At 38.0% G+C, this 14,980-nt stretch overlaps 1 protein-coding gene across 2 annotated transcripts in view; it reads left to right on the top strand.

Moving 5' to 3' along the window:
• Positions 1–14,324, top strand: part of gabrb2a (gamma-aminobutyric acid type A receptor subunit beta2a) — a 43,949-nt gene extending 29,625 nt beyond the window's left edge. The window contains exons 6-10 of one of the 2 annotated variants that reach the window (XM_084132711.1): positions 1,400–1,537; positions 2,955–3,107; positions 8,755–8,999; positions 9,445–9,585; positions 11,312–14,324. In XM_084132711.1, coding sequence (XP_083988837.1) covers positions 1,400–1,537; positions 2,955–3,107; positions 8,755–8,999; positions 9,445–9,585; positions 11,312–11,656 — 1,022 coding nt within the window. In that variant the 3' untranslated portion in view covers positions 11,657–14,324. The remainder of the gene's footprint in view (positions 1–1,399; positions 1,538–2,954; positions 3,108–8,754; positions 9,000–9,444; positions 9,586–11,311) is intronic. The other variant, XM_084132712.1, reaches the window with a different exon arrangement.
• Positions 14,325–14,980: the final 656 nt, after the last annotated feature.

Here is a 14,980-nt window from a genome sequence, read left to right as displayed (position 1 = left end):
TGTTTCATAACCAGCTGTCCCCTTACATAATTTAATGATTACTTGTTTTGAAATCTAAATGTCACCGTCAATATTTATACTGCACTTTTGAGCATTAAAAACACAGATACCATGTTTTTGGTTGCGAGGACTATTGGATCTCTTCAATGTGTTGGTAGAATTTAAGAGTGTGAAATTGGCCGCATGGCCGAAGCATTTTGAACTGAAATTTATGTTGAAATAAGAGAAGAATACAATTAAAGGAATTTTAAGTTTTGTTTTTTTTTATGTATATTTTTTGCTCATGACTAACTTCAACACGGTTAAAACAATTAATCAAAAACCATCAAAAAATGTGTTTTCCCCTTTAAATTTTGGTTTGTCCCACCAGAGGTTAACCTTCTTGGTTAAACTGTTAAAGCAACGTACAACGTCGTCATTTTGACAATATGTGACCCTGGACCACAAAACCAGTCACATGGGTCAATTTTTTAAAAAAATGAGATTTATACATCATCTGAAAGCTGAATAAATAAGCTTTCCCTTGATGTATGGTTTGTTAGGATAGAACAATATTTGGCAGAGATGCAACTATTGAAAATCTGGAATCTGAGAAAATTCATTGAGAAAATCATCTTTAAAGTTGTCCATTTATGTTCGCAATTGTGCTGCATTCACTCACAAAAATAAATGTTTTATATATTTACGGTAGGAAATTTACAAAATATCTTCATGGAACATGATCTTTACTTAATATCCTAATGATTTTTGGCATGAAAGAAAAATCAATAATTTTGACCCATACAATGTATTGTTGGCTATTGCCACAAATATACCCGTGCGACTTGTGACTGGTTTTGTGATCCAGGGTCACATATATTAAGTTTATTTTTTAAAGTAATTGTGGTAAAAAATAACATAATATGGATGTATTCCACACATAACCTCATTCCATTTTCTTGTTGATTGCATAATTTATGAGTATTTAAAAAACAATCTTTTGTTCTCAACTAGTTGTTGAGTGACATCTTAATTAAGGCTACATTTACAACCCTCTTACCCTTATTTGTATAGTTATTAAGTTAAGTATGTTTTTAGACATGCCCCAAATATTGGTTGAAAAAAATTAATGTAAATGAATAGAAACCAATTGTCTTATAATGTATAATATTTAAACTGACCTCCTGAGGATGATGATCAACAAAGCAGGACCACCACCTCCTTTGACTGGACAAAAATGTGATAATTATAATTATGTGATAATTATATATATTTGTTTAAAGTCCCTTAAAGCTTGGTAGCAGAAGGAAGTAATACAGTCTTTATCCAGAGCTCATTTCCTGCTGCTGTTCCTCATATGTGCTCATATGTATGGAGATGTAAGGTTTGTTTTAACACGCATGTGTTTGGGATCCTCCAGATGGCTACACTACTGACGATATCGAGTTTTACTGGCGAGGGGGAAACGGAGCCGTTACGGGGGTGGAGAGGATAGAACTGCCTCAGTTCTCCATCGTGGACTACAAACTCATCTCGAAGAACGTGGTTTTCTCTACAGGTTGAATTTATTCTCTTTTCTGTGTGTTGTACAGTTGGGAGCACGAGTCAGATCTGTTCAAAAGTAATGTTTGATCTACTCTAGGGGTGGGCGGTATGACCAGAATATTATATCACAGAATGAGCAGTTTCATTACGAGAACGGTACACACATGACAGTTAATTTGACTGCAAATTATATATTTACAAATGAAAGGTATGAAAGGTATTTCATCTCATTTCATTTATTTTTCATTTGAACCTTGAAGGACACAAACCAAAAGATGTGAATATTCAAGACTCGAGTTAAAGACAAAAGTATTATAAAATGGATAGGTCTCACTCTTGAGTTCTTTCAATTGTTTATGAGCCACATTCAAAGCCTTCACGTGCAGAAGGCCAATATACTGGGATACCGCCCTGTCCTGGTATGATCCCTACACTTTAACCATGAAATTATTACAAACTGAAATGCTGTGGTGCAGATGTTATTGCATGCGTATATATAGTTACAGTGTCCTTTTGCTAAACCTTGAAGCGATGTATGCGATGAGTAAGCATGTGAGTAAGTGCACATAATTTGTGTTTTTCTCCAGTCTTATTATCATCACTGGTCTGCCTTTCAGGAACAGATAAAGTCATGCAGTCTGGCTGTCTGACTCTACCCACATTCTCAGACACTGCGCTTATTACTGTGACCTGTTCTGCCACCTAATATATATTTGTGGTGGCCTGTTTGTTTACTAGAGATAGACCAATGCATTGATTTATCAAATTAAAGCTATCAGCAGTCTGTAAAGAGCAAGAAAAAGGCTGATGTTAAAAAACAGGTTATTGACAATCTGTTTATTGACATCACTGTCAAAAAGTTTAGGGTCAGAACAAATTATTATTTATTTTTTTTATTCAGCAAGGACGCATTAAATAGATCAAAAGTGACAGTAAAACATTTATTATGTTACAAAAGATTTCTATTTATCAAAAAAAAAATGCTTTCTATTTATCAAATAATCCTAAAAAAAAAAGATCCAGGTTTGCACAGTAAAAATAAGCAGCAGAAATAAGTTTTTTTTAACATTGATAATAATAAGAATTTTTCTTGAGCAGCAAATCAACATATTAGAATGATTTCTGAAGGATCATGTGATGCTGAAAAATCTTTTCATTTTACAATATATTACAATAGAAAACAATTATTTTAAATTGTAATAATATTCCACAATATTGTTGTTACTGAAACAAAATTGCTGTATTTATGATCAAATAAATGCAGCCTTGGTGAAGATAAGAGATGTCTTTAAAATTAATAATAAATATAGATACCAAATTTTTTAATGGTAGTGTACGATTATTGCAATTTCCAAAATCTCTCAGCATCTCTAGATTTGACTATAGAGCATGAGTGAAACTGTCCTTCTCTCTGTTTCTTTTTGGACCAGGTTCTTATCCACGCCTGTCTCTGAGTTTCAAACTCAAGAGGAACATTGGTTACTTCATCTTGCAGACCTACATGCCCTCAATCCTAATCACCATCCTGTCCTGGGTATCCTTCTGGATCAACTACGATGCTTCTGCTGCCCGTGTGGCTTTAGGTGGGACATCTGATCAAGTGATGTGTGTTGACTAACTGCATACCCTCTATATGCGAGTTGAGTTGCTGGAGATGTTTGCTGGGCTCATGGTGACCACTCGTTAATCTAATCTATATCTATATGTACTATATCTTTATTCTCTATGCTCAGGGATTGGCTATGGTGGTTCTTTGGATTTCTGGTACTTGTTTTACAGCCTCTCATTGCAGTTGAGTAATACATCAGTGACTGTGATTTTGCCAAGACATGTTTCTGTATCAACATCCCTGTTGGTTCTGGAACAACATTCCTATTGAGTGCTGCAGTGATGGTTTTATTTTTTATTTTTATCACCCTGGTTCCCTCAACAAAAAACCAATTGGATTTTTTTCCGTTGGCTTTTGGATTATTGCAGAAAATAAGCTCTGTGACTAACAAAAGTCTATGATTCTTTCACATTTTGCTAATCATGATAATCTTCAAAAATTAGCATTTTGAATTTTGAAGCTAAACATATATAAACGAACTACATCACAGTCTGATGACTTTCAGACAACTCTTTCAGTCTTTATTTAAAAACATTTTCCATGAAAGTTTAAAGTGTAATAGTTTGTCAGAGTGTGATTCTAAACATAATGAGGCTGTAAAAGCGGCTTTATTTCAGGCATTTAACTAACAACCCATTAAAAAACCCATTGACTTCGGGACGATGGAATCGGAAGTGCTAAAATGCTAACTCGTTTCTGGGATTCAGGAGTCATGCTTGCAGCACTCTATTAACAAATCTGATTTTAGGTTCCATTTGTAGTCAAATGTGGGATATTCCTACGTGATGATATCTCAGATTTCCAGAGGTGTTCCATTTACTCCCCACTCAAAAGATGACGTACAGAAACAAAAAACCAGCAGAGAATAAGTGATGATACGCATTCATTTTGCAGGTGTGAGATTTCCTGCACATTTTGTTTTTTTTACACATCTTTCTTTTCAAACACTTGCTAAATAGGTTACATCTTATAATGTTGGAGCTTTGACTCACTGATTCTTTGCATTTGCTCAAATGTCATTACTTTCTACATACTCCAGAGTGGCGTGTGACGTCAAGCTAGTTTAATAGTTTGTAGCCAGATTTTTAACTGACGCCATGAGGTTAGGGCTCTATATTCGCTTCAGTTGCCCACTTAACTCTTTCCCCGCCAGCTTTTTTTTAAAAAAGTTGCCAGCGTTTTTGATCATTTTAATAAAGGTTTCATGGCCCCCTGAGATTTTTTTTGTATGAATATCTGAACATGTATATCAAAAGAAAGAACAGAGCCTCTGATTTAAAACAAAAAACCCTGTTTTATTTTAACTTCATGGATTTTTGTTTTTTTTACTTGAATGTGGGTGTTTCAGCAATTTCTTTTTCAAAAAGCTAAGAAAATTATGTTTTCTTCAAAGACAACAATATGTATAAGCAATACTTCTATCGCTTGTTTCTGCACCTTTTTGATCTGGAGATTTTCTACTCTTACAGAAGATGCGATTAGCGCTTCCTATTGTATAACCGTATAACTGTATGATGGAGAAGCATTGTCTTATAAATGATGGAAAATTCCATCAATGGCAGGGAAAGAGTTCCTACTTAGGAAGAGGTTGTCTGTAAAGCGACCAATAACTGTTAACTTGTTCAACATCATGTTTAGGTGTGGTTTAAGGTCACTTCAATAACAATAGAGTGTAACCATACATCATTCCTTAAAGATTGGCATCAAAATTACAGTCGTCATTAAATAGTTTTGTGTCCTTTCTTCCCTATCGTGACTTATATTCGAGTGAAACAGCTTCTCGAACGAGCGGGACTTGATTTTGTCCATGGGGAATTGATTGGATGGTTGTGGTTTGCTATTGGTTGATCTGATGTGAGTGACAGGTTGTCCCGCCCTCGCGCCAGTAAACACATCATCAGAGAAGAGATATTGCTTCAAGAGGGAGTGAAAGGTATTTAGATTAAAGATTACGAGGCACATGAATTTAAAAAACATAACGATGTGCTCAGATAAATCATCCATAATAAATACGGCAATATTCCATACAAAAATAATTTTGATATCATGGTGGCTTAAAAGGAAATAATGGTGCAACATTCTCAATTCTCAAAAAACCCCACGAGAAATTAGTTGGAGATGTCTGTGAATTTTTTTTTTTATCCACCTAAAACAAATAAGCACTGATTATTTCAATGGCGTTCACTTCGTTAAAAGCCATCAGACACTCCCGGTCCATGTATGTTTGAAGCACATCTTTACACATTTTGTCTACAAGTTATTTTGGTGATTAAGGATGTGTTCACACTTGTAGTTCGGTTCACTTAATTTGTTTGGTCCGCTTAGCGTTCACATTGGCATTTTAACACCAAACCTAAAGATACCGAACCTAAAGGCATAGGGATTCATTCACAGCCTGATTGGTCGTTATCATGACGTTGATTTTGCGACGGAACTTACCGAACATCCAAAACAATGCTGAGTGCTGGGCTAAATGTGCTTGTTGTATGTGCGTAGCCTACATATGACCAGCTGAGAACTCGTGAAGAGCTTATAAAATCTGCTGTGAGGAGATGCGGTTATGATGCCTGTACTGAACTGTGATGGGCAATATAATGACTATGATGAGAAAAAACAGGCATGCTTGAGTATTCTGTCCTTTTTAGGGTCGTATCTTGTGACATCATGTCCAGTTTTTGGTTTGTTTACATGTCTTTGGTCCGTGTTGTGTTCATATATCATTCGAACCACACCAGAGTTCGCTTGGAAGTGGACAGAGACTCATCTTTTCAGGTTTGGTGCACACCAGGGTTCAGATGGCAGCATTCACACCTGTTTAAATTGACAGAGCACTAACAGAGCAATCGCACCAGGGTTTAATTGAACCAAACATGTCAAGTGTGAACACGCACTAAAAATACACTTACTTATGAGCGCTGATTTGTTTCCTGGCAAACCATTACACGCCGCCACACACCAGGCTCCCGGGGATCAGGTAGAAGTTATCAGATTTACACTTCTGACTTAGTGAAAGTGTTTTTCCAGTTTACTGTGCATCAGGCGTTCCATGTAGGCAAGAATGTTGTTCCAGGATCGACAAAGATACTGATGCAGAAACATGTCTTGGCAAAATCAAGGTGACCTTAATACAAATGTTCCCAGGACGAGAATTGCTCAGAGGTTGTTCTTTCATTGCTCAAGAGACCTAGACCTACTGGGGTCCAGTATCAACTCTTGGGATGTTTCTCCCAATATTTGTTGAGAAGAATGTAGAGAAAAATGTTTGAATGCATATTGATAGACACAGATCTTTGATAGACTTGCAAATCCGATGACGGTTTGAGACATTATCTCTTCAGAAGCTCGAGAGGAGACAAATGAGATTACTAAGATCTTTTTTAATTTCCATCTCCAAACTAGTGAGACACTGCGGTTGCGCTTTCCTTCGTGCAGTACCTGCCTGTGCTCCAAAAGAGGAAGCTCAAATTGCAAATGAAATTGTATGATGCTTGGACTCAAGTGGGTCTTAAATCTGCCTCACTCCAATGAAGATGCTGCGCTGCCAGTGCTCCCCTCCCTCCCGCTCCAAACTCTATTAGAAGCGCTCTGTAGCCTCTCCTGATCTGCGCTGATGTATTACTGCTGATTAAGCTGACAAACTTTCCTCCGGTCGGTCTTTACTGACGTGTTTTATGTCCAGGGCCATGTTCCTGCCATTATGACAAAATGGCTTCTTCTGATGTTGATACTGGGGGGGGGGGGGGAGACGGGGAGAATAGATCACTGATGATAGGAAGGCCGGGCCTTTTGTGTTTGGGTGAACTTGTCAGAATTAATCTGTCTGCAGTGAGGGGCATGTGACAAGGAAACACATGTCTCAACCCTGCTGTATTGTTTAAACAGAAATACAGCATCTCTATTACAGACTTGACAGCTCTTTCTCTATCTCCTTCCTTCTCGCTCTCTTTTCGAAATGAATTGCTTGAGCTTTCTTCAGTGAACGTGTGCTAAAGCTTAATGTGTGAAACCAGAGATGATGCTGAACAAATTAAACATTTGGGAATATGGGGAAAATGCTGATGAACTGTTTTTGACTAATTTGGCGCATGGTTAGAGGTGAGCTTAGAGGTGGAAATCCATCATATAAGTAGATTTTGACATTTTCTTAAGAAAATGTCGTCGGTGCTTGCCTGTGCAAAAGTCACCACCATGATGGGGGTCTAGGTGGTTTTTAGCATTGCTGTGTTCTGGGTATTTGCTAGACTGTTTTAGCTTGTTGCTAGGGTGTTCTGAGTGGTTGCTAGGCAGCTGCTTACTTGCTCAAGTCAAAAGAGCCCAGTCTCAAATCTCTGGTCTATTCTGGTCTCTAGACGCCCTACCGTTATCTAAGGTTTGGGGACAGTAATATTTGTTTTTAATAAATGAATCCTTTTATTCAGCAGGGATGCATTAAATTAACAGCAAAATATTTATAATCTTACAAAAAAATGCTGTTTATTTTAACTTTCTATTCTTTAAAGAATCTATCAGGTGAATATCTTAAGTCACATGATTTGAGGAATCACTGATGTAGCGAAACATTGCGTGCCGAAATTTAAACAAGATCGAACAAACCCCTAAACCCAAGTATTAATCTTCGTCATGTAACTCGTCCCGCAATGTTCGTACCACATGAGTGCTACCTGAAATCATCCATAACCCTGTGTAGGATATGAATAGTGCCACTGAACACATCTCTAGTGCCCTGTTCACACCTGGTATTAAGATGTGTTTTGTTCGATCGGATCACAAGGTAGACACATTACGTTTACACTTTGTGTTTTAATCCACATCTTTTGTCCACTTTCAACCACTTCTGTCCTGATTTCTTCGAGGAGAAGGTAAATGTATGGGCTTTTTCAGATCTTTCGATCTAATGGACGAAATAAGCTCATGCAATTTACATATGAACGCGCCCGGAGACGACAGAAAAACATACGGAGGACATCAGCTTTCGTTTCTGCTTTGACAGCTACAAGACCAAGTGTGTGTTAGGAATCAGGAATGCAGGAATCAAGTTTTTCATCTTCAAACATCTGGGTCTTCAGGCGACACAGTTTAAATCCCGTCTGGCTAGCGCGCTTCCTGTGATGTTTGCGCAGAAGGTCAGTAGTCGTAAAGTAGGCGGCCTTTTGTGGCTGTTCGAACACATTCGACCACATGAGCGTTTACACTACGAAAGCAATCCGCTCTAATGGATCAACTACCTCTGAAAGTGCTTGAAAGCGGACAAGCTCAAAACGTTTTAGACCCCGTTTACACCGTCCACTTGTGATCCGATCGACCAAAACGAATCTTAATACCAGGTGTAAACAGGGCCTGAGTATATCTTAATGCTTCTCTCTGGGAGTGCTGTAGCTTGCAGCACATCATTTCAGTTTGCATTTGCATTAGCACATTGTGTTCAAGTTTATTGTCGTCAAAGTTTGCATAATGGTTTCAAGTTTGAAGATGACACATGAATAACCTCTGTAATTGCTTAGTTGGCAGCTCCTACTCAGTACTTGCTGGATAATTACGTCTCTTGTTATATAAAGCTGCAATTGACTTGAGCTTCACAGTACTGTGCTTAATTATCCTTGAACACTTTCTTTGAACTCCAGGTATCACCACCGTGCTGACCATGACCACCATTAATACTCACTTGCGAGAGACCCTTCCCAAGATTCCCTATGTGAAAGCCATAGACATGTACCTGATGGGCTGCTTTGTCTTTGTGTTCCTGGCGCTGCTGGAGTACGCCTTCGTCAATTATATCTTCTTCGGGAGAGGCCCTCAGCGGCAGAAGAAGGCGGCGGAAAAAGCCGCCACGGCCAACAATGAGAAACTCAGAAACGACCCCAACAAGGTACTGCCGAGCTGACCGCACACACACACGCCGTGCATCATTAGGGTTTGTTGAAAAAAGGCCTCTGGTCAGTAGGTGGTCAGTTCTCTGAGGTAATATGTTGTGACTTCTATCAGTGTCCTTTCAGGGTCAGTGGTCTTTGGAGATTGCTAAAACAACGGATGTATAGCTGTATTTTTTCCACTGGCATAAGCTTGTTCACCAACCACAAGCTAATGGGCTTTTACGCTCAGAAACATGTGATGAAATATCCGGGAGATCTGCGCAGACTTTTGTTAGCTGTAAACAACAGACATGCTCGCTCATGCCGGGCCGGCCGCGTCCGAGCTCGAGCTCGTGGCTGGCGGAGCCTCTAGGGCTTTCCTTCTAATCTCATTGAAAGAGTTGTGTCTCTCTCTTGAGTGCGGCCGACCTCTATAACAGTGCTGATTTTGTATGCTTGCAGTGGTTGGTGGGAAGTGTAGTTCAGAGAGACGATGCTCTCTATGCCAGAATGAAACAGAGGGAAATTGACGGGTATGACTCGATGTGGGATCCGATCTTTGCGGAGGATGCAGCATTAGGACTAGGCGATCAAAGACTTAAGGTACTGAATATTTGACCTGAAGTCAAAAAAATGCAATGGCTCTGCATCGATAACCAACCAGAAGTAAACACACCCAAGCTCTTTTTGTTTGATTATTATTTCTTTGGATGACTTTCTGTTATTCCTTTAGAGTAATGATGGTAGCCATCATCATTTCCACCATTACGTTGTCCTGCCCTTTTTTTCAGTTACTGTTTGCACCCGAGCCTTTTCCCAAATGCCCATTCCTGTTTGATCGGCGAGCGTGGCGTTTTGAGCAGCGTACGCTTGTTAGCATAAAAGCCCATTCACACCAAGCATAATGATACGTTTTAATAATAGTTTATATTCTCATTATATGAGAATAGGAGAGTTAACACCACAAATATAACGATAACAACACACAGGAACTATATAATTGCAGTCACTTTCAGAAGTGATGAACGATAAAGACATTGACATCCAATCAGAATCCAACAGACTTTAAAGAGGCAGATGGCAAAACTGCATCGTCCCTTGATGTGGAAGGTAATATAGTTATCGATGTCTTTATATTTATCATTCTTGGTGTGAATGGGTCTTAACTGCCTGGAAATTTAGAGTGCAGAGTTTGATTTTGGGGTCATTTTTAGCACAAAATAAGTTCTATAAAATTTTAAAATAGCCAAGATTATTATCTATATTTAAAACCTAAGTGGCCAATTGTTAATAAACTGCAGATATATAATATAATTCAAAGCAAATGAGATCTAAAATGTAAAAATTAAGTGAAAACTTCTGTTACACCATATTTAGAAAAGTCTATTTTCAAGGTTATCGGTAGATTTGTTTAAACAGCACAAAGGGGAACTAACTCTTAATCTGTCGAATAGGCATTACTCAGTCTCAATGAAATCAAAATGATTTGAATATACTAATAAATCGCATTCTCACTAGCCAAAGGCAACATTTGTTACTCTGTACAGTAGCATTAGCAATTAGCAAACCACATTAGCAATGTTTACATCTCAAGGGCAGCTTTTGCCGGATAATTTTGATGATCAGTGAGCATCTTAAGATATAATAATGCCTTTAAAATTAACACTTGTAACAATGTAACAGTAAAAACAGTGTTTTAGTAGGGTTATCGTGGAAAGTGAAAGCAACCAAATGCTTTCCTTCCCGCCCCGGCCTTTCCTTTCCTCCATCTCTGCAACCTGATTCCTCACTGTCGATCTAGACTTTTGCCTTCATGTTTTTGCCTTTTTTATTTGCATTTATTTGGCTTATTTTTATGCAGACAGAATTTTAACCATGTTATGGTTGAAATTCGGAAATAACTCTGGATATTATTGCCTGAAAAGCTTTATTCACAGCTTACTATGAGTGCAGTGTAACTATCGCTGATGATTTATTTACTCTATAGTATTATTTGCCAACTATGGTTGTACTGCATTCATCATAGTTTTAAAGGGACAGTCCACTTCTTTTCAACATCTAGTTCATGATATCCATCATTGTACATCATTCCAACTTATGGAAAAACAGCATTAGCCTGCGGTCTGTGATTCAAAAAAGACGACGTTCAGCGAGAGTTTCTACATCAAGAGTTTTGAAAATGTCTTACCCACAGATCTCAGAAAAATGCTGGTTTTGCACATATAGTGTTGACTTATAAAGGGCTCCTTAGCATGACTTCAATAACGTGCCATTTGAAGACAGTGATTGATATTTAGACCTGATTCTACAATGTTCCTTCTCTCTACAGATGACCGCTGATGATATCCGGCTGACCACGGTAGAGATGAAGAACGAAATGGGGCCGTCCGATCTGTCCAGGGGTCTTGGTGACCCGCGCAACACCATGCTAGCCTACGACAGCTCCACCCTGCAGTACCGCCGGGCGGCCATGGCTCGGCAAAACTACGGCCACAGCGCCCTGGAGCGCCACGCCACCCAGAAGAAAAGCAGGCTCAGGAGACGGGCTTCCCAGCTCAAGGTCAACATCCCAGACCTGTCCGATGTCAACTCCATCGACAAGTGGTCGAGAATGATCTTCCCCACCGTTTTTTCCTTCTTCAACGTAGTTTACTGGCTTTACTACGTCCATTAAAAGGATCCGGAGAGCGGAACGGACCAAAAAAGAAAACAAAGAAGAGTAAAAAAGAGAATAAAACAATACACCTTTTGCTGATTTATTTCAAATATATAGTGGAAAGACTAAGGAAAGACAGTCAAAGTTAAAAAAAAAAAAAAATCAGGATGGACTCTCTTTCGATTTTTTTGGACATAAACATTGAGGAAACACATCGGCGGCGTAACTGGAGAAAAAACATGCAGTACAGGGCTTGTCCCAGAGTTTCAATATACCACTTATATTTGTCATATGTAGATTACTCTGTGGATCAAATATTTATGCTTGTCTTTGCATATATTTTAGGGATTTGTTTTTTGGGTTAGTATATATGTTTACTTCGTAGCCAACTGCATCCAAGAAAGCTTTACAAACGGAGTCGGTCTTGAAAGTCTATTTTCCTATAGTTAAGCTGTATATCAGATATCTTTTAAAAGCATGCTTTGGTTTGTTTTCTTTATCTCTTGCAGAGAGCTGGAGCACAATGCATTTTCATTTGACACTTTAAAGGTTCTTCTGTTCTTTCAAATGAGTTTGCAGGATGCAATGCAAAGACGCTGTCAGGAAGCCATACAGGGTATTTTCAAAACAGGTCCTTTTACTATTGTTTTTTTTTCTTCTTCTTCTTCTTTTTTTGATGTTGGGCCAACAAGGAAACTCAGCCCTATTAAAACGAAGGTTTTATCTGATGCAGGGGAAATACGCACAGGCTGGGCCACGACGAAGGACATATGTGGAAAGGACGGACTGACATGGACCATTACCCTGGTGGTTGGACTCACTGTCCACTCCAGCTGTGTCAACAGTACCTTGGCCGTGTAAATGCTAAACAGTCCTCATCTCTACACTGTATAAACTTTGTGTGGTGAGCCGCTGGGGAGGGGACACGGCTGTTTAACATCTCTCAAGTGTTTTTCAATACGTAGGTGTATTGGATGAGGCCAGTTAACCTCGACGGAGAAAGACGCAATATATCTGTAAACCATTAACACTATCGATAGATATAAGTTGAAAACTAGTAGCTGATATTACATCATGGTAAAAAAAAAAAGAAGAAACTTTCTGATTCAATAGTTATAATATCAGATGTTAATGTTATGGTTCATTATTTAAACGTATTTTTTGGTGTATTAGATTTCTTAATGTTGAAGACTTTGGTTGAAGAAAAAAATCTTGCTTCTTAAAAATTGGGCAAAGGATCTGAATCTTTTTCAAAGGCCTCAAAGTGTACCAGTTGAATTTAAGCAAGAAACCGATCATTGCTACTCTCAAATTTATGGTAACTATCACTTCAGTTGACTAACAATATGTGAAGGATCTGGATCATACAATCAAGGCATCTGTCAGGCAATTTTGTATAAAATCCTGTAAATTATAATGATATTTCATAATGACCTGTAAATATATATATTGTGTAATGATTGTCAACAATAATGAAAATGTATCTAAATTAAATTATTAAAGCTTAATGAAGCTTATATCTCTTAAACCATTATCTTACAGAATTTTCCTTATCGTTTAACGGCGGCTTCAGTCAGAAAGGCTCCAGTTGGAATTACTAGATTACAGTAACCCATTACAGGTAACACGAGTTACGTAATCAGATTACTTTTTCAGGTAACAAGTAATGCATTACTTTTAAATTCACAACAAAATATCTGAGTTACTTTGTTTTCCCATTAATGCGCTGTGTGAACATGATGGTTTTGCAGCTAAATGTGGACATGCATTTACTCATCTCACTTCCACAAAAACAGATTCAGTATTCCTATGTGAAATGCAAACTCAGATTATTACACAAACCTGCAGTGATTAAATGTTAAATAACACAAATATACTTTATGCATTTAATCTCACTTTATTAACCAACGTCTTTGCTGCTGAACTTCAATGATCCAATTCAACCACACTAAAAGGCTAAAATGACTAGTTATACAACACATTTGTGTTTCTTCTCCTGCATCCTATTGCTCTACTAGCCAGAACTGCAGCACAACTGAAATGTTTGTTTGAGCTGCGCCTTCTACTGTACAGACGTGAATTTGCATTTCCTTTTTTAATTTGCACTTTTTGTATGAAAAGGCCTTTACATTTTCCAAAAATATAACTATTTTTAGTTAATAAATAACATACAAGCCCAGGTGAGAAAAAGTAACTCAAATGTAACATTACTTTCCATAAAAAGTAACTAACAAAATTAGTTACTTTTTTTAGGGAGTGATGCAATATTGTAATGCATTACTTTTAAAAGTAACCATCCCCAAAACTGCTGGTTTACTAATAGTGCACACTATATATTGTATACTGCCTACTATTTTTCTAAATTAAGTGAAACAGCTGACAGTATTCAACCATAAACATTTCAACATTGTACTGTATGCTTCATTGTTGTCACTTGACCTCTTCACATTGCACATTGAGTGGTGTCTAGATATCATTATTTAGCATTTTCAATTGAATTATGATTCATTAAAATAAAACAATTTAGCATTTTTATTTTTTTTACAGTTTTTTTTTTTCATTCCCTTTTTTGTTCATATTCAAGTCTTTCCTTGACGAGATGTTAAAATCACAGTTGTAATTATTTCTGGTCACACTAAATATGTAATTATTTCATTTGTCACACTAAAAAGGAAAGTCAAGTTGAGTACTTTGCATTATTCTGTTGTGTACTACGCGTTTTGGCGGATGTATGGGGAACCAATTGCACACAGTATGCCTTCTATGTACTTCTGAAATAGTACGAGTATTATGGTAGTGTACTTCTGAACATATCAGCTCATTAGATTAAGCAGAAGAACAATATTGAATTTGTTCTCAGTCATGTTGTGCGTTTAATCCCATTGTAGGCCAGTTGGGACGTGTACATGATTGCGTTGCTCACAGTTCATTATCTCTGGTTTGTTTGAAATATGGATTTTGCTAACACAGCACAGGACTAATATCTTTATGGATCCCTGGAAAATGATGAGCACTTTAATAACTTTGGAAGATTTTCAATAGCCCTTCAATGTGCGTTGACGTATTACGCTTAAATTACCATAAATCCATGTGAGCTCCATACAAAGGAGAGGAGAAGATTAAGATGTGTTATTGTCGCCAGGTGATTGAGAGACTGGGGTGTGTGTGCTTCAGGAGCGAGTGGAGTGGGGAGTTGTGCTCACGCTATGACTGACTGGGTGCCAGAATGCATAATGGACGAAAACACTCCTCTGATAGACAGAGAAGGGGGGGGGGATGCAGTTCTCATGGGCAATGGAGGCTGCCACAGGGGACATTAAGGCAGAAAGGCATGAACGTTTC

Source organism: Abramis brama (genome assembly GCF_963993115.1).
Source record: "Abramis brama genome assembly, chromosome: 13".
Classification (NCBI taxonomy): Eukaryota; Metazoa; Chordata; class Actinopteri; order Cypriniformes; family Leuciscidae; genus Abramis; species Abramis brama.
The sequence above is the reverse complement of the archived record's forward strand: the minus strand, read 5'-3'. Positions and strand labels throughout refer to the sequence as shown.